The sequence below is a fragment of the Myxine glutinosa genome, chromosome 8 (genome assembly GCF_964187855.1).
Source record: "Myxine glutinosa chromosome 8, kmMyxGlut1.1, whole genome shotgun sequence".
In the NCBI taxonomy this organism is placed as follows: Eukaryota; Metazoa; Chordata; class Myxini; order Myxiniformes; family Myxinidae; genus Myxine; species Myxine glutinosa.
In genome coordinates, this window is record NC_136268.1 from 107,685,848 (window position 1) to 107,712,236 (window position 26,389).

The following is a 26,389-nucleotide window of genomic DNA, read 5'->3' on the forward strand; positions in this document are numbered from 1 at the left end:
TGGCAAACGTGACAAAGCCGAACCCTCTTGACTGTTGCGTTTCCCAGTCTCTTACCAACCGCACTTCCACCAGCGGCCCATATCTGTTGAAGACAGAGGTCAGAACTTCTTCCTCTGTTTTGAAGTTCAGTCCCCCTACAAATAACTTGGCACTTTTGTCGCCATCCCGAGCTGGTGTGGCGTTATTTTCCCTGCTGGGCTCTTTACCAACCCTCAGGCTACCATAAACTTGCCCCCCGGCCAAATCATTCCCGATAACCACAGATACACCCTCTACAGGAAGCGTGGCCTGTAAACCGACGGTGACCGGTCCTGACACCAAATCGGACTCCAAATGGATGACATGAAGGGGAGCACTAACACCGCCCCCGATCCCCTGTAAACGAACACTATCCCCCGTTGCCGTCTCCTCGGACCATGGCAAAATGCCTTCAAGCATTAAAGATTGATGTGCCCCTGTGTCCCTCAATATCCTAACCGGTTTCCGGTTAGTCGAGGCTCCATCCCGTGACACAAACCCCTCTGAAATAAATGGTTGGTAACCCTTTTGATGGCGATTTCTCACAATGGCCATTGCGTTTGGAGTCGTAGTAGTCGGACTCCGCTCTGGGTCTTCGCTTTTCATGCGGTAACAACTGGACATCAAGTGTCCAGGTTTCTTGCAAAAAGCGCAAGTAGGCCCGGAGGAAAAACTCGTGGTCTGCCTCGGGCCCCCCGAACTATAAGTTTGTCTTGGGCCCGCATCCCTCTGATTTCGAACAGGTGGGGTATCATAGTTGTCCCCATAATCATCTCGAGGCCGCCGCCATGTATGGTCGTTCTCCGCACCTGCTGTTCCCCACCTCCCCTGCGGAGATCTAGGCGAGGAGTTAGGTTCGTGGACCCCTATTCGGTGGGTTAAGGCATAATCATCTGCCATGGTGGCTGCGTCCCACAACTTTGGTACTTTCTTTTCCTGCAGGTACACTTTGATGTCCTCGTGGACACACTGCTGGAATTCCTCCACCAGGATCAAGTCCCGCAATGTCTCGAAGTCTTTCCCGACTCCTTTTGACTCACACCACCGATCAAACATGTTTTCTTTCACTCTGGCAAACTCCACATGGGTCTCACTCTCCCTCTTCCTGGCATTCCTGAATTTTTGTCTGTAAGCTTCCGGAACCAACTCATAGGCTTTGAGGATGTGCTTCTTCAGTACCTCATAATCTGCACATTGGTCCATTGGTAGCGCCGAATAAATCTCTTGAGCTTTCCCCACCAGCACACTTTGCACGAGTATGGTCCAGGCCTCCTCCGGCCAGTTTAATTGTCGAGCCACTTTCTCAAAGTGTGGAAAAAATTTCGCGACTTCCTTTTCACTGAACGGTGGAACCAGCCTCACATGTCTGCCCACATCCCAGGTTTTCTGGTTAGGTGTCGACCCCGTCAGCAAAGCTGGTGCCTCTCCCCGTTCTCTCATTAACTCCAGCTCCTTGAATTTGATTTCTTGCTGAAGCTCCATGTCACGTTCCTTTAATTCCCTTTCCGCTTTTCTCTCCTCTGCTTCGAGTTCCCTTGCAGCTCTCCTCTCCTCTGCTTCTACTTTCCTTTCCTCTGTTTTCATCCTTTCCTGGAGTTCTCGTTCCACTCTCCTTTCCTCTGCTCTTTCCTTTTCTGCTTTCCTTTCTTCTTCTGCTCTTTCCTTTTCTGCTTTCCTTTCTTCTTCTGCTAACCTTTCCTGGAGTTCTCGTTCCACTCTCCTTTCCTCTGCTTGTTTCTCTTCTCTCCTCTCTTCTGCTTTCCTTTCTTCTTCTGCTCTTTCCTTTTCTGCTTTCCTTTCTTCTTCTGCTCTTTCTTTTTCTGCTTTCCTTTCTTCTTCTTTAATCCGTTCCTGGCTCCGTAATTGCAACTCCAGTTTCCGGAGCTCAACATCTTCTGGTTCTTCGGGTAGCCACTCCCAGGCTAACTCGTCCCATGTTCCTAATCCCACCATAGATTGTATCACCGTGGCCTGCAACTCTGCCTTCCTCAAATTAGTTCGGACCTCCAAGTTAAAATGTTTGGCCAATTTCAAGAGGTCCGACTTTAGCAACGCTCGGAACTGTGCCTCACTCGGGGTTACCCCAAAGTTCTGTGCCACAAACGCCATGGTGCCTATCGTTAACACCTGTTAACCTTCACCCAAGACTTTACCCCAATTTCTCAATTTTTTTTTACCAATTAATAATTAATTAATAAATTTTAATTAATAAAAAAATAATTATTTTATTATTTTATACAATTTTAAATCCCGGACGTAGACCCAATTGCGAAACCGCAAATCGTAATTTGGACGAGCCCCCAATTCTGTTACGTGGTCCCCTCGGTGAATACCTGGTCTCGGTGACCCCCGGACCGTGAGAGGAACTCCGCCAGCAAGCTGTATTATATATGCGCTTTCGCCACGCAATCCATATGAATTTCACCCAGGAGACAACAGATGTTCAAGGATATATTTCCAATGGTAATGATACCATACAATTTCAATGACACAACCACGGAGATTTTCCCCGAGCAATCAACAATACACAACCATCAACAATTCCCAATTCACAAGCACTTCCCTATGAGTAAGATGGCCATCTTATATATGTGTGTCCCGGTGAGTACTCACAACCCCCTTTCGGTCTCTGCTCCTCACAATGTCTCTGGGCCCCTCCTGACCAAGATACTGGTCGGCGTCGCCGCACTCGGGCGGTTGAACGAACCCCGGGTGGACGTTTCTCCACCGGGCAGGTATCGTACCAGGCACCGTGGCTGCAGCCCCTCGTGGCCACGCGAAGCGGGTACGGTAGAGCAAGCCAAACCCCACGCCGCTTGCAAGGCGCGTTAGGCCCCAACGTGCGACCCGCACGCGTCTGTTTAGACGGTGCCGCGAACGATGCCAGACGCGGGGTCGATGCACGGCCCCACGTCAACTTGACGTCTCCACCGGGCAGGTACACGTCCCGGTAATTCCTCTCGCCAGACAGGCTTCGGAACGCCGCTTTTCCACGCAGCGCAAGGTCGATCCCACCTTTTGTCGGAGCGGGGCGAGGAAGAATACTACTCGTCCCTTTTCTTCCTCGTCTTTTTTTCTTCCGTTTCCGGTCACTTCCGTTTCCGGCCACCTTTTCAGAAGGGCTCCTGACCCTCCAACCACAACAACTACACAACAACTTAATATACTACACACAGATAAGCAAAGACCTGAATGGTAATTCACATACATTCACATAAATATGTAACACTTGCAACAATGCGATATAACACCTTCAGCAAGAAGGTTGTCTCTGCTTCGTCTTTTGTAACACCCGAACGTCTGCCCCCAACTGAATCTGCTACCAAACTTCACTGTCATAGAGTGTACTACCAGATCATGGTGTGGATGGGAAAAGAAGAGGGTATGGATGCCAAGAAATGGGGGTGGAGCCTGCAGGATAATCAGTTTGTCCCACTTATGTCAAGAATGAACGCTGCTCCAGACAGTCTCTTGAAGGTCATTCATTGTAACTGCTCCACTGCCTGCAAGACACTCCGCTGCTCTTGTAGACGATATGGACTACCATGTACTACTGCCTGTGGACCGTGCCAACTTGAAGAATGTGACAATCCACATAACAAGTTTCTTCCAGAGGAGTCGGAGGATGAGGATGAATAGCGACTAACTGTATAAGACAACAAATGCCTAATGGGCTGGTAAACCTGGCTTACTGGATTACCTGATTACTTTGTGCTTATTTAAGTAATTTTGATGATTTCCTGGGTGCCTTAAACCTAGGTATACACACTGAAAAAATCTCTCTAGGTTGACTACTATTCGACAGAGCCATTTTAGTGGATCAGGATGTCACCTTGGGATGCCATCTTGGACTTGTCAATAAATAATTAACTGATGGTAATTTTATTGATTTAATTGGATTCCTTGGGCCCTAAAACCTAGGGTTAGCCACCAAAACCACCTTTCTAGGTTGAATAATAATTGAGATATGGCCATTTTTAGCTCCCGGCGGCCATCTTGGACGCCATCTTGAAAATGACCCCTTTCCGGAAGTCAGATGTTACTAGATTTTTAGTATGTTATTTAGCATGCCCAATGGTACCAGAATCCATTGAAAAACCTTTTGTATCAAATTTTTGGGGGTTAGAGGAGTTTTTTTCGTATATTGACCCTACTATGAACCATTGACGTCATCACCAGAAGTAGTTTTCGCAGATATTAGTTTTCTATTCTTCATAAACATTTTACCGTTTTCTCTCTCCCTGCACAGATCGCCCAACTTCCCGGTTCGTACCAGAGATTCCCGTGGATGGTCAAAACGTTACCTTCTCTTGTGCCGTTCAGAGCCATTTTAACCTCCATCTCTCTGCACGATGTTCGGCAATTGGAACAAAAGAGGTTCAAAGAGATGGAGAACGAACAACTGCAAACCTTACATTCTCATCTTCTGCCTCAAACAACGGAGCATCATGTTACTGTGACATGGAATTTGGCGGGAAAATCTTCAAATCAGGAACAAGGACCCTGGATGGACAATGTGAGTAACACACACAAGTTTATTCCTTGTTCAGAGCCCTTACCTGATGTTTATTACCTTGTCATGGATACAAACATCGATGAGATGGAATGATTCATGGATGTTGTTTGTTTGAGATGAACCTCACCCTGTAAATCAAACACCTTCTGCACAAACTCAGCAGTTTCAGAAACTCTTCTTGTTAAACTATTCATGGCATTCTTACCTTTGGAAATGAAAAAGAAGAAGAAGAACCATTTTCAAACTTTAACTGTAAAAATTCCTGCTTCGGTTCGAATCTCGGCCCAACTACAAACTGCCATTCTGGTGTAATAAGGCAGGGTGATTAATCAATGTGTGTGCCGTCTCACGGATGGACGTTAAGCCGGATGTCCAGCTCTGTCTTGTTTGGTCGAACGTCAAGCTTGGCCAGTCAGTTTGTGAAAGGCTTCGGCCAAATTTCCTTCAGCCATCCTCAGGAGGTGGGAATAATTATAGCAGTGAAGGAATAACAACAGGGGGATAAAATCAATATTTCACACTCACCTTTACATGGTTATTAAAAACTGAAACATCGGGGCAATACCCCTGGCGCTCACCTGGTGGAATAAACAGTATACTGCACTGAATAAAGGTATTTAAAACCAATCTATATAATAATAGCGTAAGGATTCGACTTTGTTATCCCTTTTACGCCGCACCCAGTGACCCGATGCCCACGGCACTAATGGATTTACGATCTACGAACCGCGCTCTTTGTTTATCACGTACAGCCATACTCGAAAAATCTGAATTAGCCAACGTTGGGGCCCAAAAGCATCCGATTAATTGCCGATACGACGCCATCTTACGACGCCATCGTATTGGCGTCTGCTGGGCGAAGGCAAAGCAAGCCGTCCACTGATTGGACAGGCGAAGGCGAAAGCAAGCCGTCCACTGAGTGGACAATCCAGAGCATGCATTTGTGCCTGTGTCGGCGATCGTTGTTCATATATGCACTCTTCATTCTCATCTTTCTTCCTAACTCTTACTCGGACAAGCAAATCCCCTTTGCCATCCATAATGGTACACTCTATCCATACACCACATCCTCCCTTCCGTGGATGTTCCACGGGTTTCGGCTAGTTTTAATGGTTTCTAGAATACAGGGCAGCATGTGGAATCATACTATCATAATCATAAGACTTTAAACAAACAAACAAAAAAAATACCTATTTGGGGGGCAACCCCCCAATAGATACCTCACGGGCCGCTTCTTTTTTTTTAATGCTGTGAACAAACTTTGTTACCAACACGGGTGATTAAGGTTGTGGTCAAGTTTCATTAGAATTGCGTGTGTATATTCTGTGAAAAAAGCAAATACCTATTTTGGGGTACAAACCCCCCACCATACATCCCCTCAGGGCTCGATTATAGCATCTGACTCAACATTTCGTTTTGTGCACTCATTATCTTCCTCAAATATCAGCATAGGGATTTTCCCTCTGAGTGTGCTTCAGGCCTGGCACCATCTTTTTGAGCATTTTCTTCAGCCTTGTGCTATTCGGTATTCAGCATTGAAGACCTGCTCTGGCAGATACCACATCTTCTCAATCAGCTGTGTGAGTTGAGTGGAGAAAGTTGCATCTGCTTCATAAATCTGCTGAGTCACGCTAGCATGTGAGCTTCACATTGTTGAGGTTGTATGGCTTCTTAAAGCGGTCAAACCACCCCCTCTAGCTTGTGGGCTTCACATTGTGGAGGTTGTACTGCTTCTTGAAGCGGTCAAACCACCCCCTGCTGGCTTGGAAAGAAGTGGAGCCACTTGAACCCACATCACATATACCTGCATCACTCGTACCCGCATCACTCGTGTTCGCAACCAGGTGATTAAAATTGTGCTTTGCCTTTCCACGAATGATAGGCCCACATCAAGGCACGTTTTTCTGTGCATTGTCGTGCAGCCATACCTTCAATACCCTCTCCAATTTTTTCGATATGGATGTCCCTCACCTGCGTGACGACTTTTGGCACTGGGTGTAACGCTTTCACAACCGTGACACTTTCACAAATCACCTTCTCGTTTTTCTGTGTGTCGGACAGCAGAGTCTATTATCCCATAATGTCTGCCCCCAGAGGCCATACTCTCACTCATTTGTAGTCGGTCAAGCAGCTCCACTTTCACGCTTCAGCTCATCAATTTTTTCTGCTTCTTGGGAGCAGATGCATCTTTTGCACTATACAGAGGCTTAGACCCCATGATTGACATGAAGCAATGAGCACAAAAGTTCACCAGAGCAAGGAATCACAACTGGTCAAGGCCGTGAGACAAGAAGAAAATTTAGACCCAGGACACTGTGCAGACGAACCTGTGCAGGGGATTGTGGGTAGATGGAGGAGGGGTGTGTCGTGTGACCATTGTTTTTGTGGGATGGTGGTGGAGGGTCTTGCTTTCATGAAGCCAGGACCGCACAGTCTTCCATGATATGTTTTATTGTGTGTGGTGCGGACTGGCAGTGGCTGCAGGTGTCATCAGTACTGTCGTCAAGTGTATGTTTGTCGTGTAAAAGTTGTGGGTGGTGTCCACAGAAAAGGCATGGAAGGTCAACACGATCAGACCTGAGGAGTAATTTCTCTGTCATCGATGGACGGGAGTTTGGAGGATGGTGGCGGGGCATGGTGGCGGGCAGGCAATAGTGACGGGGAACGGTGGTGGGGGATGGTTTATGCCCGCCAAAAATGCAAATAGCCAGGGCGCAGGGGCTGCAAATGTAGAAGCAGGTCACATTTTGTAAACCGCAAATGGGCTGGTTCCGCGAGTCTGCAAATGTCGAGGTCTACGGGTTTTTTTAGTCCATCCAGTCTGTGGAGAGTTTGGTTCTTCTCGTTTTACAGTTTTCGAGTGTGGCCTTGTTTTGTCGTAGATGGTCAAATATTGTTCCTTGGCATCCTCTTTTACATGCCTCCTGTAAAAGGCCTCGAGGCATCGTTGTTGTGTTAGGTACCGTTACATCATTTCTGTGCTGATTCCTGTCAGAAGTCTGTATGTTGTTGGTAGACATGTTAATGGTCTATACTTGTGAGGTCGTTGGGTTTCTTCAGATTTTGTGCTGAGGAAGGTGTTACCCTCTGTGAGTCATTTATCTATTACCTCCTCCATTTGGATAAGTTTGTTAAATGGATAAGAGCATCTAGTTGCTTTAGCCAAAAATTCGGAATTCCATCCGGGCTCGGGCTTTTAAAGTTCGGCATTTTGCAAGAAAGTTTTTCTTCTTCTTCTTCTTCAATCATCACTGGGGGCATTTCTTCAGATGTCGCTGTTTTCGGACAGTGTTTTTGATGGCCACATCTTCCCCACTCTTTTCCAAGTTTCAGATCCAGTCCACCACCTTGTTATGTTCTATTGGTTCTTCATAGATTTCTTTCGAAAACTTTTCAAGTCTTTCCTTCTTGGGGGGACTTGTTACATCTTGCCTTTGCTTTCTTAGTTTGTGGTAGAATCTTCTGAGGTTGTTTTCAAGCAGCTTTTTTTAATCCCTTGTTAACTTTGTCAGCGTTTTTTAAATCTTCCTTGCTATCATTTCGTTGAAATGCAGAAACGTGTCGATGCAAAAAGCACAGCGCATGCACTAAAGGCTTGGTTTGGATACATACATCATTTCGAAAGTACTGCATTCCAAGGATTCATCGATCAATAATCTTTGTTATTGAATCAAAATGTAGTAGGGTCAATTTAAAAAAAAAAAACAAAAAAAAAAAACACCTTTAGAGGCCATTTTTCCCCGCAAGCAGGGGTTGGCCTTTTTCGGGAACTGTGGTTGTTGTTGTTTTTCGGTCCCCTTTTTGAAGCAATGTTTTACGGCCGGATGCCCTTCCTGACGCCAACCCTTTTTGCCGCCTTTAACGACAAGCAGGGAATCACCAGTGAACTGGTACTCAATTTGCCGACCTCGGAAGGATGAACAGGCTGAGTCAACCCCCCTGGCGTTAATTCAGCGATTGACCGGGATTCGAACCCAGGATCCTAGGATCCTAAGCCGGCACCCTAGCCGCTAGCCCAACACCAGGCGCTAGCCCAACATCAGAATCAAAATGTAGTAGGGTCAATATAGGAAAAAAAACTGACCTAACCCCCAAAAAATTGATACAAAAGGTTTTTCAATGGATTCTGGTACCATTGGGCATGCTAAATAACATACTAAAAATCTGGTAACATCTGACTTCCGGAAAGGGGTCATTTTCAAGATGGCGTCCAAGATGGCCACCGGGAGCTTAAAATGGCCATATCTCAATTATTATTCAACCTAGAAAGGTGGTTTTGGTGTTTAACCCAAGGTTTTAGGGCCCAATGAATCCAATTGAATCAATAAAATTACCATCAGTTAATTATTTATTGACAAGTCCAAGATGGCATCCCAAGGTGACATCCTGATCCACTAAAATGGCTCTGTCGAATAGTAGTCAACCTAGAGAGATTTTTTCAGTGTGTATACCTAGGTTTAAGGCACCCAGGAAATCATCAAAATTACTTAAATAAGCACAAAGTAATCAGGTAATCCAGCAAGCCAGGTTTACCAGCCCATTAGGCATTTGTTGTCTTATACAGTTAGTCGCTATTCATCCTCATCCTCCGACTCCTCTGGAAGAAACTTGTTATGTGGATTGTCACATTCTTCAAGTTGGCACGGTCCACAGGCAGTAGTACATGGTAGTCCATATCGTCTACAAGAGCAGCGGAGTGTCTTGCAGGCAGTGGAGCAGTTACAATGAATGACCTTCAAGAGACTGTCTGGAGCAGCGTTCATTCTTGACATAAGTGGGACAAACTGATTATCCTGCAGGCTCCACCCCCATTTCATGGCATCCATACCCTCTTCTTTTCCCATCCACACCATGATCTGGTAGTACGCTCTACGACAGTGAAGTTTGGTAGCAGATTCAGTTGGGGGCAGATGTTCGCGTGTTACAAAAGACGAAGCAGAGACAACCTTCTTGCTGAAGGTGTTATATCGCATTGTTGCAAGGGAATCTTTGCACTTGCCACCAAAGAGGATAGCCATTACTCGGCATCCAAGGTCATCGATCACCTCTGTGGTCTGGTTTGGGATGGTGAATGTGTTGCCACAAGACCGAAGGACAGGGTCTCCTTTTACAAGCTTCTGGAAAGCAGTCTTTTTGCCAACACCAAAAATCCGAGAAGTCGTGTCACAACCAGTCATGGCATGGATGAATATCAACTGAGAACACATGTCATGTCCGAGGATTTCTTTTAGACGGTTGATGTCATACACTTTAAAACTGCCATCAGCTTTGGACTTGTCTGATCTGAAATAAAGGCTCTTACTGTCTCCCTGCGCATAGTAAAGGAGTAAGACAAGGAGATCAGTATCTTCTCCAATCAGTGTAGTGGTGTGTAGCAGAGATGCCTCCACTGCAGCCTTTACTATATCTACCTCAGCATCTCCAGGTGCATTGACCACAGTGCAATACCTTTCTCTCAGTTCATCACTTATCATCCCGATCAGTCTCTGTTTATTGATATCTCTTGACAGGACCTCCTCCTTCTTGCCTGAGAACTTTGTCTCAGCAGTGAAGCTGACAATGGGATGAATATTGTGTCCTCTTCTGTGATGCGTGTTGTCTTTAATGGACGGCCCTTCCTCATAGCCATCAAAGACAATGATCGTAGCTGAACCATAATGCTGGATGGTGAAGTCAGCATACGACTGCGCTATTTCACCATAGCTTTCTCCACTCTTCCATGGTATTCTGTGAAGGAGTGAACCTCCATGAAGGACGTGGATCTCCGTTTCTGGTACAGAATCTAGGATGGCATCACTTGCATGATCACAGATCGCGTGAGCTAGATTTTTCAGTCCCCCCCCTCCCCAATATAAAATAGTCTGTCCCTTGCCATAACCTCTCAAGCTTTGTACAAACCTTTGTCTGTAATGATCACTGAATACTGTGGACTGGAGTCACAGGTGGCAGTGGTGTAGACACATTACACTCTTATCTCCAATCTGAAACACACACTTGGTTCATTAGCTGGTGAGTCGGAGGATGAGGATGAATAGCGACTAACTGTATAAGACAACAAATGCCTAATGGGCTGGTAAACCTGGCTTACTGGATTACCTGATTACTTTGTGCTTATTTAAGTAATTTTGATGATTTCCTGGGTGCCTTAAACCTAGGTATACACACTGAAAAAGTCTCTCTAGGTTGACTACTATTCGACAGAGCCATTTTAGTGGATCAGGATGTCACCTTGGGATGCCATCTTGGACTTGTCAATAAATAATTAACTGATGGTAATTTTATTGATTTAATTGGATTCATTGGGCCCTAAAACCTAGGGTTAGACACCAAAACCACCTTTTAGGTTGAATAATAATTGAGATATGGCCATTTTAAGCTCCCGGTGGCCATCTTGGACGCCATCTTGAAAATGACCCCTTTCCGGAAGTCAGATGTTACTAGATTTTTAGTATGTTATTTAGCATGCCCAATGGTACCAGAATCCATTGAAAAACCTGTTGTGTCAATTTTTTGGGGGTTCAACCATATATTGACCCCTATAATGGTCATTTGGACCATTGAACCTGTGGCACAAATTAATTCGGGGTCGTCAGTTGGACTTATGGGATGATGTCAAAATCAGGTTGCAACATCATTCTCACGTAGGCAAAGAAAGTTGTTGTTTTTTTGTAACACCCACAATATGTGAATTTTTTTCGACTTTTAATTTCAGATAAAAATGAGTATGATGTCCATTGGCTTGGAGGAGTTTTGGGAAGCTGCTTGCTGGTGCTGTGCTTACTTGCTGGATGGTTTATCTGGAAGAGGGTTAAAGGTAAGAGAAGCCCAGTTTTACAATCTGGTTTGGTTTGTTTTGAATTATCTCTCGCACCCCACACACTCAAACCCTCAACTGCACACACACATACACTCAAAATTCCTCACCCCACTCACCAAAGCCTCACCTTGACCCCCACAAAGACCCACTCCTCTTCTTGCACCCTCCCAACTCCCCCCCCCCCCCATCTCTAACCGTCTGGACCTCAAACATATGAGATCTCCACTCTCACCTGACAGATCTCTCAAGCCAGGCCACCGCCAATACACCAGACATCATCTGTTTAACACAATCCTTCATCCCACAGGATGTCGCCTACTCCTTCGTGTCTCTCCCTAATTATTGTCTCTTTCGATTTTATGGGCCTGAACTACGCCCCAGCAGCAGATTTGCCCTTTACATCAATAATTCAATTTCTCACTGCCCTTGTAATGATTCAAACCTCCAAAACCTCAGGAGTACCTCTGGCTGTGACGTGCCCTCCGCTCGCACCTCTTGTTCATCTGTGAATTATACCATCCTCCTAACTGTGATGAGTTCATCCACATCTCACTCTCTCTCAGATAACATGGACAAAGTTTTCACCACTCATCCCAGCTTCCTCATATGTGGTGATTTAAATTAAACTCCCCCACTCTCTTCAATCCCACTCCTCTAGACGGGTCAATATACTGCCTGACCCGAAAAAAATTGCAAATTTTTGTTTTATGCTTATTTCTAGTAGTTTATGAAGTGGAAGACAACATATTAAAAGTTGGACAATTTTGACGCATGGGAAAGTCCCTCAGTGACGTCAGAAAACAAGATGGCTGCCGGCAGATAAAACGTAAAAAAATTGACTGATAATCATCAGACCACTAACAATTTAAAGTTAATTTTGCACCAATATTTGTATTATGATCGTTGCTGGTAGTTTATGCAGTGCTAATCCTGAGACCATTCGCAATTTAAAGTAAATATTTGCACAAATATATGTTCTTTGATTGTTTCTGCAAGTCTATGACATGGAAAGCAACATATAAAAAATTGGACAATTTTGACACATGTGGAAGTACCATATGCCTTCTAGTCTTAGATTCCAGTTTCATCGTCCTCCTCCTCCTCCTCTATGTCTGGTTCAACACTCATATTGTCACAGTTGCTGTCCTGGCAATGTCCACATGCACTGGTGCACTCTAATCCATGCTTCCTACATGAACACCTTAGTGTTTTGCACCCCCCTGAACAGTTGCAGTGAATCATCTGAAGTAGAATGTCTGGAGCAGGGCTTTTGTCTGTCATCACTGGAACAAGTTTTCCTCCTTCTACCTTCCATCCCCACTCCGTTGGCTCCATTCCACAACAAAGGCCCATCCATTCCATTACCTGGTAATAGGTCCGCAGAGAATGAAACTTGCAGGCAGCGGATGTGGGTGGCAGTCTTTCAGGAGTGACAAATGCCTTAGCCCTTGCAACCTTTTTGCAGAAAATGTTGTATCTGATCGATGCCAATGAGTCGTTCTGATTTGCTTTAAACAATGCCACCATTGCTCTGCAGCCTGCAGTTTCAATAACATCCTGACTCTGCTGTGGTTTACAGAACACCTTTGAGCTGTCTATCAGTTCCTTTTCTTTCTTGATGATTCTTTGAAACCCTGACTTCTTTCCAATCCCAAAGACACGAGACGTTGCGTCACAGCCAGTTAATGCATGAAGGAACAATATATCTCTGCAGGCTGCATTTCCAAGTATCTGCTGAAGGACTTTGATATTGTAGACATTTGATTTTGCCTTGTCAGAACGGAAATAGAGTTCAATGCAGTTTGTCTCCACCATATAGAAGAGCAGGAGGAGAAGGAGATCTGTATCTTCTCCAATGAGGGTTGTAGATCTGGAAGCCGCATTTGCGACGGCCGCTTTTGCAATCTCAACATCAGCATCTCCCTCTGCTTGGATCACCTCACAGCCTTCCTTGTGCAACACCTCTATAATCAACAGTATCATTGCCTGCTTGTTTGACTCATTCGACAGAAAGTCCTCCTTTTTCCCAACAAATTTTGTTGACTCCGTAATGTTAACCTTGGTGGCATTCTTGTTTCTATTCCGACGTTGATGAGAACAGTCCTTTGTGCTTGGCCCAGCCTCATAACCATCAAACACAACAGTAGCTTTGCCATAGTGTCGTACTGTAAATGAGGCATGTTCATCTGCAATGGAAATGTAGGTGAATCCCTCTGTCCACTTTAAGCGGTGAATAAGTGATCCCCCGTCAAGAACATAGTGATCTGTTCCTGGAACTGTCTGGTTGACAGCATTGTCAGATTTGGTTGTAGCATAATTCCTTATTGCCTCCGCCAACTGTGGTTTATCTGGCTGGCGCAGGATGTTTTTTGCCTCAAAAAGAGACATTGGGTATGGGCAGAGTTCATATTTCATCACTTCACCTATCTGGAGTTCTCCCGTCTGTGACACCACTAAGAACCTCTGGAATAGTAACGCTGGATCTATTGTGCGGTCCTCAGCAACTTTGACTGCCCTGCTGAATGCAAGTGTCTTGGCTTTAGAACTCCTTTTGTGTGAATAGGAGTAAGCTGGGTGATCATCCATCTTCTTGACAATGTCACTACCTACTTTGAATAGGTCATGAACATTGACATCCTCATTTGCAGTAACCCCTGTGATGATATTGCGCAATGACTTGTCATCAGAAAATGGTGTGAAGCTGTCCAGTTTTTCGGCAACTTTGCCACGATCAGCTTCATCTCGACTCACCCTGGATGTTGTCAACTCCTTATGTTGTTCACTTGTTGAGTAGCTACTCGAGGTCAGTTCTTGCATAGCAAGGTTGTAGGAGGACGATATGGTTGAAGACAGAGTCCAAACTGCTCTCTGGTGCTCTGACATCCCACTTCCTCGAGTCAGCCCCCCTTGGCTTTTCAGTGAGCGCATTAATGTCTGTTCTATCACAAGATCAGAGCCTAGGCCAGCCCAGTATTGGTCACTGCGCCGGATTACATGATAACCAGATTGGAACTTCTGATGAACCTCAGGGTTGTCATCCTCTAACGCAAGCATCTTCTCGAGATAGAGTCGAGCTGACTTCAGGTAATTGGGATGGCCAGCAGCTGCAAATATCGGCAAGCAAGCTGATATGGCTTGGAGATGCATCTCCCAGGACCCCGTCCGATCAGCTGCCACAAGTGCCCTTGCAATTCCCAACATACGCTGGTAGTTGATCCAAAGTGCACTGGTTTTCGAGTCCTTTGCAAGTTTATTCCTTTCCTGATTCAATCTATTGTCAATGAAATGAATGCACTCTGATTGCAACACAGACTCTATAGTGTCACTTTCGACAGTCTCCAGGGAAATGTACAGTCGCTCCAGTTCTGCCACTTGTTCTTGAAACCCAGGGTCATTTGAAAATTTTACTTTCCCATGGTCCATTTCTGTCCAACTTTTGATATGTTCCTAAGTAAGTCTTAAAATATAAGGAAATGCAATAAAACTAAAATTTGCAATTTTTTTGGGGTACGGCTGTTCTGGTTGTATATTGACCCGTCTACTCCCTCCAGGTCTTTAAAACAGCTGTTCACCACCATCTCTTATCTTCCCCCACCCAAAACCTTGATCTTTTCTACCCCCGCGAATTCACCCCAGATCCACTTTTTTGAAATTCCAACTTCTTTCCTGGAAGTCCTTGCAGTGTGCATATGTTTTATACCTCTCCCACCTCCCCCCAAGCCCTCTCCCTCCCACAGTTCTCTCGATGTCCCTGCTCTCAAATGTTGTGTTTGTGTCCTTCCCCCTCTCTCCCCATCTTGTCTAACGCTCCCCTTATTTTGTGTTTTATGTGTCGGTTTGACTTTTTGTGTGGTTAATGTTCGCTCTTTCACGAGCCTCGATCTTGTATACAAAAAAAAAAAAAAACTTGTCACCATGCAACTTGTCTGGGTGTTGTTACCTCTCTCACCAGTCATAGCACCTCAGCAAAAGACTTCTGTGCCTCAATGGCACTGACTGAACTTTTCAACCCGGATTTCTCCCAATGGAAACCTTCCCTTCTGAACTTGGTGATGACACAAATTTCCCGCAAATGTCGCCTGCTCTTCCTCTGCTCCAATTGGTTCAACTGATCATGTGCTTGTGAAAGTCACCATCTCTCTTACTATTCTCAGAGAGCTGCCTCAGCGCTGGCGAGTCTGGCATTTCACTCAAGCAGATTGACAGGGACTGCAAGCAGCCATGTCTCCTCAGGATTGGTCTCTCACATTTACTGTCCCTGATATTAACTCAGCCTGGGAATTCTTCCACAGAAACCTGCTCCCTCTCATGTACAGATTCATAAAATCTTGTCTTCAATCCTCCTACCCTTCCTCCAGACCATGGTACACTGAATCATGTGGTGAGGCAGTTGCTCTGCAACAAATTGCCTTCTCTTCCTGGAACACTCATTCAGACCGAAGGCAATCTCAGTCTATTCCAAAAAGTCCGCAACAAGTGTGTGTCCACTCTCAGGAGAGCTAGAAAACATCATCTATCCAACCTCATGAAAGAACTTCCAAACTTGTCTCCCTCCTGTTTGTTCAGCTGGTCAATCAGTCGTTTCTTTATTCTCCATGAGTGGATGTTCAAACCGATGTGGACTGGAAGAGGATAATAATAATAATAATAATTCATTTATTTTGTATCGCGCTTTTCAAGAAGCCCAAAGGCGCTTTGACAGAGTGGAAAACATAATGCATAACAATACATGAAAACAACAATTGCAAAAAGACAAGAATCAATAGGGAAATATTTAAAGCAAAAGGAAGGAGAAGGAGAAGAGATAGTCAGGGGTTAAATGCTGTGGGTTGAATGTTGAATGCAGTGTTGAACAGGTGGGTCTTTAGTGATGTTTTGAATGTGGTGAGTGAGGAGGAGTCTCTGATGGTGTGAGGTAGTGAGTTCCAGAGGGTGGGAGCAGCGATGGAGAAGGCCCTGTCCCCCCAGGATCTGAATTTGGTCCAGATGGAGGGGGTCAGGAGGTTGGTACCAGCAGAGCGGAGGTTGCGGGTGGGAGTGTGTCTGGAGAGGAGGTCAGCCAGGTAGGATGGGGCCAGGTTATGGAGGGCTTTGTATGTCAAGAGGAGGATTTTGTACTGGATTCTCTGGGGGATGGGGAGCCAGTGAAGCTTGTAAAGGACGGGGGTGATGTGGTCACGGGTGCGAGAATGGGTGAGTAAACGGGCAGCGGAGTTCTGAATGTATTGGAGTTTATTGGTGATTTTTGAGGGTGAACCATACAGGAGGCTATTGCAGTAGTCCAGACAGGAGGTGATGAAGGCGTGGATGAGGGTTCTGCAGCCGTGGAGGAGAGGGATGGACGGAGACGGGCGATGTTTTTCAGGTGAAAGAAGGCTGACTTTGTGATCTGTTTAGTGTATTTGTCGAAGGAAAGGGTTTGGTCAAAGATGACGCCAAGATTCCGGATGTGAGGAGAGGTGGATACTGGGATACCGTCGATGTTGAGGGCAAAGTTATGGGTGGATTTTGTGAGCGTTTTTGGGCCAATGATGATTATTTCAGATTTATCACAGTTAAGCTTGAGGAAGTTTATTTGAAGCCAGGATTTTATTTCAGTGATGCAGTTTGTCAGGATAGAGTGGGTGTCTGTGGAGACGGACTTGGTGGAGATGAAAAGCTGGATGTCATCGGCGAAGCAGTGGAATTGGAGACCATGATGGCGGATTAAGTGACCGAGGGGGGACAGGTAAAGGATGAAGAGGAGGGGGCCAAGAACTGAACCTTGGGGGACACCTTGGGGGAGGGGAGCAGTGGGGGATTTGCAGTTATTGATGGAGATGAACTGGCGTCTGTCAGAGAGGTATGATTTAATCCAAGAGAGGGCAGTGCGGTAACGTTAAAGGTGGATTCAAGTCGGGTGAGGAGGATGGTGTGATCGATGGTGTCAAAGGCAGCGCTGAGGTCGAGGAGGACGAGAATGTTGAGGTTGCCAGCGTCAGAGGAGAGGAGAAGGTCGTTGGTGATTTTGAGGAGAGCAGTTTCAGTACTGTGGTTGGAGCGGAATCCGGATTGGAATGTTTCATTCAGGTTATTGGCAGAAAGGTGATGTTTGAGTTGAGTGGCTACAGCGCGTTCCAAAACTTTTGACAGAAAGGGTAGGTTGGAGATGGGTCTGAAGTTGTTTAGGGTGTCAGGGTTTAGACCAGGTTTTTTTAGAATGGGGGTAACAGCAGCAATTTTGAGGGAAGGTGGGACGATGCCTGTAGACAGGGAGGAGTTTATTGTTGCAATGATAAGTGGAGAGAGAGCAGGGAGGGAGGCCTTGACAAAGCTGGAGGGGATGGGGTCAAGAGTGCAGGTGGCAGTTTTCATTCCTATGAGGAGTTCAGAGAGGTCAGTAGGGGAGATTGGGGAGAACCGAGACAGGGGATGGCAGGACAAGGGGGGGCAGGTGGTTGGAGGGGGAGCGAGTGCGGTGGTGGTCAAGCTGTTGTAGATGTTGTCAATTTTGCGTTGGAAGAAAGAGAGGAAGGAGATGCAGTTGTCTACTGTGAATGACTGGGTGGTGGTGTTCAGGGGGCGGAGGAGTTTGTTTATTGTCGAGAAGAGTGCTTTTGGGTTTCTGGAGCCAGAGTGGATCATTTGAGAGTAGTAGGCGGAGCGGGCACGGGAGAGGGCATCTTTGTAGTGTTGTAGGTGGTCCTTGTAGGCTTGGGAGTGAACTGTGAGACCTGTTTTATTGCGGAGTCTTTCAAGTTGGCGAGCACGAGTTTTCATCAGGCGGAGTTCAGGGGTAAACCAGGGAGCAGAATGGGTGAAAGAAACTGTTTTGGTTTTTACAGGCGCAAGCTGGTCAAGGCAGGATGAGAGAGTGTGGTTGTAGTAGTCAGTGAGGTCGGAAGGGGTGTGGAGGTCAACGAAGGGAGAAGTGGACATTTTTTCAGAGAGGGTGAATGAGAATGAGGTAGGTGAAAGAGCGTTTAGCTTACAGAAGTTGATAGTGCGATAACGTCTTGGTGTTGGGGCGGGGATGTTGATGGTCAGAGTGATGGCTAAGTGGTCAGAGAGGGTGAGGTCGGAGCCAGAGAGATGGTGCAAATTTAATCCAGTGGAGCAGACAAGGTCCAAAATGTGACCACGGATATGGGTAGGAAAGCCGACATGTTGAGTGAGGTTAAAGCAGGTGCGTAAATCAGTGAAGTTAGTGGTTATTGTGGAGTCAGTGGAGTCCATGTGGATATTGAAATCACCAAGGAGGAGGATTGAGGGGGAGAGGGAACATAGCTGGGTCAGAAAGTAGGATGATCCCGCTTTTAAGAATGTTGATGCTTATTCTCCTTTGTAACCTCTTCTTATAGTTGATGAAGCCTGGTGTTGGCTTAGCGGTTTGGGTGCTGACTTGGGATCCTCGGATCCTGAGTGCGGATCTCTGTGCATCATTGAATTAACACCAGGTGTTAGGCAACACCACTCAGGCCCATTTTAAGTATTATCAACACGAGCATCTTGAGACTATTCGACAAAGATTTGTTTTGACAGTTTGTTGTGTCATACACTGAAAACATGAAAGCCTCAACTTCAAACAGTTATGTTCAGATTATTTTGCATTGTTGGCAGGTTCTGCAGGATTATCTGCAGGCCTTCAGGTTTGTAATCCTGAACCAAAAAACTATCATTTTACATTGTTTGCATCAACAGAAACGGATCATTTGTGCAATTTGACTGCTCTTGGATTCCACATTTCTGGAAATATTCAAGCAAGTCATTTTTGTTGGTGGAGATATCCAAAACAAGTCCCTTTAGGTTTAGGTGTTCTTCATAAGCTCTATGAACATCAGCAAAATTGAAAATATAGTTTCCCTCCTTAATAGAAGTTTCCATTTCTGTCCCACCTTTGGAAAAACTCTGAGCCTTGGCAATTTTCTCATCTCTCTCTATGACGACCAATAGGTGATTGTTTTCTCTTGGATATCTTTGATATCGGTTGCGGTACTTTGTCCAGCATTTCAATTGGTATTTGGCCTCTGTAGCCACACGATCACTAAAAATTTTCAGTTGGATTATCACAAATTTTGGCAAGTAATCCAACATGTCAGTGGCCATTTCCTTCAGAGACATCTGCATCGAAAGTAGTGGATTCATGAAGTCTTTCATCACTCTCTTCCTCACTTTAGATACACAGGTTCTTGGTCAATGAAGGCACTTGCCGCTTCGGGTGATACTGATCATCAGATTCTGCTGATTCCTTTTGTGTTTTTGCTTTAACAGGGACCAACATAGAATTGTTTAATTTCTGGTGACCTAATTTATGCCACAAGGCCTTATTGCCCAGGAGAACTTTTGCTGTTACTTTCACCGGTAAATATTCCATCATTGTGAATTCATCAACATTTTTGAAGAACTTGATGTAAACATCCAAATGATCTCTAACACGACTTGGAGGCCTTCAGATGCCTTCTTCTGACAATCAATATTGGCAGCCATGTTGACTTATACATGAAAGCAGAAGATGGTGCACATGAAAAATTATACATGAAATCAGCAAGCACATTGGTGTTTGGAAGAGTAGAAGATGTCGAGAAATGTGCTCTGTATGGCAGCCATTTTGAAATTCACGAGGAGGTTTGTGTCAGCAATTTGATTAGAAAAAATATTCTGTCATTCAAAATGTTATGCACGTTAAAAACATTAATATCGGCATTTACATGTGGGTCTGTAAATATAACAACATGGCATGCATATATGTACTCGTATATACTGTCGCGCAACTCCGATTAACACCAGAGTTGCGGAGGCCGATTACGAGGCTTTAACTCCCGAGGCGAAAACTCAATAGCGGATTCCAAAACCAAAGCGCGCATGATGGAGGGGAACAACGAGAGCCCCGCAGCCTTATCTATTAAAATCAAACAGGAAACTGCGTTCAGGTATATACAGAAAATAATACAACGATTTATTAATGAAAAGGAAGGACAGGGAAATACGCGCCGGTAATGAACTATTCTAAATCGGGATCCCGCACTCCAGACCTCAAATACAAAACGGGGGATTATGAATTCACAAAGAAACAGGTCTTTTGTGTCAAAATGTACGCGGATGCGGCTTATCTGTCTCGTCGTCTTCTTCCCGGCCTGGACGAATCCTCCGTCTGCCTCGCACTCCCCGCTAGGCCCGAGCCAACGCCCTCGCCGCTGCACCCGAGGTCCCGCTCCAAGCTCTGAAGCACCGCGATATCTGTGCACCATTCTCCAAAACACCACGAGGTCCCACAGCAGGACAGCAAGCTCCACCCAGGCTACACCTCAGCCCAACTCGGGTCGGGGTCTGAACTGCGCTGCCAGGAATCCAACTGCTTGCCAAGGCGTCCTGTGCTCACTCTCAACTCAACTCAACTTGGTTCAGCGCACTGCACTGCCGAAAATTGCGTCTGACCCTCGATGATATCTCCGGCCGATGACGTCACATTGACGCACTGCTCTGCCAATCAGAGCCTCCCACGACTCGCCGGCTCGTGCAGGGGCACGCCCACTGCACCACTGCCGCTCCCGTCCCAGACTCCGTGGTCACCGCACGTGCTATGCGAAGTGGGTAGGCCTTTCGGAGGTGTTAATGGTGGCGGCCAATTGTGGCGGAGTTCCAGCCCGATTTCTTCCTCAGTCATGTCAGGGGGGAGGGCGTCATTTAGTGTTGTACTAAAGGTCCTAACTAATGTTTATGTGGTTTGCAGTGCCATAATGGACAAAGGTTTGACTACTAGGTGAGACATACAAGGGCTATACTCATTATTCCCTGACTAACTATCACCCGAATCTCCTGGTAGATTCACAATCATACATCTTATCCCGACAAACGCCTAAACATGAAGAACTTATTACAGGTAGATTCCCTATCGCGACAGTCGAATACCTACCAATACAGATCTACCTGGCTCTAGATATTGCGTTACCCCCAGACATAACACAGCCCCCCACCTGGAACCGTAGCTCCTGCTAGGTTCACTGCAGGCACTACCATTCCAGCCTTAACACTTATTGTCTCACACTTCCTTAGCCTATGAAATAAATCAGGAGGGCTGTGGGAAGTGAGTCGGACTACCTACCTACACTTCCTTAACATGCTAAACCCCTTAACCATCATGCAATCAAATATTTACAATAGTCTTCAATGCTCCTGCGGAGGGAGGAAACAAACAACATGCAACCCTAACTTAACCACAAACTTAGCCACTTACTCCGAAAATTCCAAAACTCTACAAAACATTTTTACATACCCCGGTCTACAGACCGCGTCCCCCGGTGGATGCCACAAGACAGCCTTACCTGCGGGGCCATCTCCAATGCACCCCATAAATTTCCACGGGCCCTGTCCAGATGTTGCAGGTGAGTGACATGGCTCGGTGGATTTCACTCACATTCATTCAACACAAACCCCTTATCCACGCATTCTCAATCCATAAATCATCACTACATTTCAAAAATCAACAAAGCACTTACTTCAATACACCCCCCCTGCAGGACCATGGCATTGATGTCATAGCATGTGTGCATTCCTCAACAAGGCAGCGGAGATGTACCGCACAAAAAGATGGTGGGGGCGCTTCAGGCTGTGGTGCCCGCAGTCCCAAAAACAAGTCAACCGACTTACAAGTTCATTGCCCCCCCCCCCTTTACCTCTTGGCCCATGGCAGCCTAACAGCCCCTTTCCGCCGTTACCTCGCCGGTGAGGGTCTCCACACACACCAGGCTCCTCCGCGGCCTACTGCTTCAGCGCAGCAACACGGGTCACCGTGGGACTTCCTCACCCGCGGCGCCCAACCAGACCCTCCACCGACGAGCTCCAATTTCCAGTTACCACCGGCTGGCAGGGGTAATTGCCGCAGAGGGGGGCCGCAGGCATCGCTCCTCAGAGCTTGATCCGTACCTGCGGACACACACACCTTCCCCACCCACAAGACCCCAAAACACACTTCCTCCCTCGCTGCCATTCAATTAATTCTCCACACAACTCAGCACAACTCAGCACAATTCAGCACAATTCCATAGATGGTGTAAACGGTGTTACAAAGCTTGCCATGGCCTGCTACATGTGAGATCCCATTCACAGTTCAAATCATTGAATCATTACACATTTCCATAAGCACATTTCAATTTCCAAAACACATTTCAAAACTCAATAATCACCACTCGCTCATATTTCTCCAACCTCACGACCACATAGAAACACATCACCTCAACACATAAACACACGCCACCCACAAGACACTGTGTGGCCCCCATTCCATCCCCTCACCGGCCATGTCATCACTCTCACCCACCTCCCAACTCCAAATTACACGTCCCCAAAATTTCCAAGCATGTCCTGGAGCCTGGGACCGTACTCCTCAAAACACTCACCTCAAGTGCAGGTAGTTGCAGGTTGGTCGGTCCAAGAGTGTCATCCACCACATCTAATTTCCCCCTCAGCCTTCCAATCCACCCCGGAGCCTCCCGACCCACGTAGGAGCTCAATCTATCCCCGTGAACTATCTGTGGAAGGGTATGCGGGCCCATCTGAATTTTGAACACCACATCAGTCACCTGCCGAAGCACCACCCCGGGGCCCTTCCAAGGTGAGGTGCGTTTTGGGCCTTCCTTCTCCGGGGCTAGTAGAGCCAAACAAGGTCTCTGGGAAGGAACCAAGGTGTGTGTGCCTGAGCGTCATACCGCGTTTTCATATGCGAAGAAGCCAAGCCAATTTGCTTCCTCGCAAACTCATGAGCCTTTTCCATGCTCGCTTTCAAATTGGTTGCATAGCTTTCCACAGTTGGCTCACCCGGTTCCCCTGGTGACGGTCCCATCAACAAATCTGTGGGGACTCGCATCTCCCTACCGAACATCAACAAGGCGGGGTGCACCGAGTCGTCGCATGCTGGGCGGTCCGGTATGCCATCAATATAAAGGGGAGGTGCTTGTCCCAATCCTGTTGGTTTTCAGATGTAAAGAGGGCCAATTGTGTCAACAGTGTCCGGTTGAACCTCTCTACCATCCCATCCGATTGAGGCCTAAGGGGGGTCGTCCGGGTCTTGTGAATTTGGAGGAGCTCGCACACCGACCGCAGGAGGGCGGATTCAAAGTTCCGGCCCTGGTCGGTGTGTCGCTCCCTTGGAACACCAAATCGGGAGAAGAATCACTCAACCAGAACTTGAGCTACCAGCCGGGCTTCCTGGTTGGGCAATGGGTAGGCTTCTGGCCACTTGGTGAAGTAGTCCATTGCCACCATAATGTACCGATTCCCTCGGCGGGTGGCTGGCAGGGGCCCCGCCACATCCACTGCCACCCGCTCGAGTGGTGCTCCGACATTGTACACCTGGAGCGGGGCGTTGCGCGCATGTGGGGGTCGCTTCTTACCGTGGCAGAGGTTGCAGGATCTTACCCAATTTTGAATGTCTCTGCCCGAATTCACCCAGTAGAACCTCTGCCGCAATTTGGACAAAGTTTTGGCCACGCCCAAATGTCCCATTGTCCTAGTCCCATGCACGTGCCCCATAACCACTTCCTTCAATTTGTTTGGTACAATTATCAACCAGGAAGCTACATCGCCCATTGGTGTCACCCACTTTCTGAACACATAGCCATCTTTCAACCCCAACATCTGCCACTGTGCCCAAAAGGCCTTTACCTGGGCCCTGTGTGGAGCAATCTCCTCCCAAGAAGGTCTTTCGTCCTCCTCCAGCCAATGGAAAAGGGGCCCCAAAACAGGATCCTCCCTTTGACTCTCTCGCCAATTCACATCGCCCAATTCAGGTGGGGGTTGTGGCAAAGTTCGCCTGGTCACTCTCCCTGCATATAGGCATGCATCAATTTGGTCCTGCCCAATTGGATCCTTGGCTTCTTGTCTATCACAAAATATACACTGTGCCTCCAAACAGGGGCGCCGAGAGAGAGCGTCTGCATTGGCATGTGCTTTGCCAGGCCGATGTTGCACAGATAAATTATACTGCTGCAGCCTCTCAAGCCACCTTGCAATTTGTCCCTCCGGCTCATTGAACCGAAGAAGCCATTGCAAGGAGGCATGATCCACTCGGATCACAAACTCCCTCCTATAAAGGTAAGGGTGAAAGTGTCCAACTGCAGACAGGGCCAATAGTTCTTTGCGGGTAACACAATAATTTCGTTCGGGCCTTGAAAGTGCCCGACTGTAATACGCAATAACCCTCTCGACTCCCTGTTGCATTTGCGACAACACAGCTCCCAATCCTTCCTGGCTCGCATCTGTGTCCAGGATGTAATTTCCATCATCCGTCTGGTATGCCAAAACTGGGGCCTCCACCAGACGTTGTTTTAAGTGATTGAATGCCTCGATGCAGCTCTCCGACCATATAAATTTGGCTCCTTTTTCTGTCCATTTGTGCAAAGGTCTTGCAATTTTTGCGACATTTGCCACAGATCTCCTGTAGTAGGAGCAGAGGCCCAAAAATCCTCTGACCTCCCTTACATTTTTGGGGGCGGGCCACTCTTTTACTGATTTTACTTTCCCAGGGTCAGTGGCCACGCCACTCTCACTAATCACGTGACCGAGGTAAGTCACCTCTCTCCTGAAAATTTCGCACTTGCTCGGATTCAATTTCAACCCATTAATCTCCCAAATACCTCTGACAATTTTTTAGCAGCCTGTCCAAATGTGGGAGCGTGGACCAATACATCATCCAAATAGACAAGGCAAGTCTACCATGGTAAACCAATTAAAACACGTTCCTTCAGACGCTCAAACGTGGCAGGGGCATTGCACAGTCCAAAAGGCATGACTACAAACTGCCAGAGACCCTTTCCTGTGGTGAACGTTGTTTTCTCCCTCGCCTCTTTATCCAGTTCCACCTCCCAATAACCACTCTTTAAATCCAATGTAGAGATCCATTTTGAGCCTGAAACAGCATCGAGGGTGTCATCAATCCTTGGCAGGGGATACGAGTCTTTGAGTGTCACATGATTGAGTTGGCGGTAGTCCACACAGAACCGAGTGGTCCCATCCTTCTTTTTCACCAGCACAATGGGTGACACCAAAGGACTCACCGAGGGCTCGATAAATCCGGCTCTTTCCATTTTGCTCACCTGTTCCTCTGCCCTCCTCTTTCTTCGTGAAAGGGAGCCGCCTCGGCGGTTGGCGAACAGGCCGAGTCTCGCCAGTACTAATTTGGTGCCTGACGAGACTCGTGCGTCCAACATCCTGGGGGGGAGAGAAAAAACATCCAAGTTCTTACCAACCAAATTGTGCAATGTCTCTACCTGCTCCGATGTTAGGCCCTCTTCAGAGCGTGTCATCATGTCCCGCACTCCCTCTGGCCAATCACATTTCCCCAAATTTTGCCCTCTTTCTGGCTGTGCTGGCAAGCATGTGGATCCACCTCCTCCAGTGACCACTACTGCACTACTGCATTTGGCTACGATGGCTCCGCCCCTTACAGTGCGGGGGCTATCGGACAAGTTGAGCAGCCTGACTGCCAGCATAGGCCCACGGGTGTCTACGAGGGTGCGACCCACCATTAATCCCTCTGTCCCCTGCGAGGACCATGACTCCACTAGCCCCAGCTGGCCAATGGGTTGAGCACCTGCTGCTAACCCCGCCATCACCACTCTCTCGGACCTGGGAGGCACAGTCACAGTGCGTGGCACCTCCAGCCACATCCCCTGCACCTCCTCGTCACCCCCAGTCCCACTAACTGCAGCCTCTCAGTGCCCAACCACATGTGAACACGCCCAAGGTCTAGTTGGCAGTCATGTTCCACCAGGAAACTCAGTCCCTACAGACACTGATCACACACCCCTGCCACCCACGCAACCACGCTGACCTCGAGACCACCCAACTCCATCCTCACCACTCCGCGTCCCAATATTGGCGCCGTTGCCCCCGTAGCCAGTTGAAGGCTGTGTCCTTCTACCCTATCAATTTTGTCCCAGCCTCCAACACTCTGGTCTAGCACACTCGGATTGATAATGGTGTCACTGGTTCCAGTGTCCACCACAGCCTCACAAAATTCTCCCTCAATTTTGCATCTAACCCTTAGATTACCCGTGCCAAT

General features: G+C 47.0%; 1 protein-coding gene across 1 annotated transcript in view; it reads left to right on the forward strand.

The window, feature by feature from the left end:
- Positions 1-4,279: 4,279 nt before the first annotated feature.
- The window catches only part of LOC144893315 (uncharacterized), a 29,789-nt gene continuing 7,679 nt past the window's right edge, over positions 4,280-26,389 (forward strand). The window contains exons 1-2 of the mRNA XM_078783657.1: positions 4,280-4,535; positions 11,248-11,349. Coding sequence (XP_078639783.1) covers positions 4,481-4,535; positions 11,248-11,349 — 157 coding nt within the window. The 5' untranslated portion in view covers positions 4,280-4,480. The remainder of the gene's footprint in view (positions 4,536-11,247; positions 11,350-26,389) is intronic.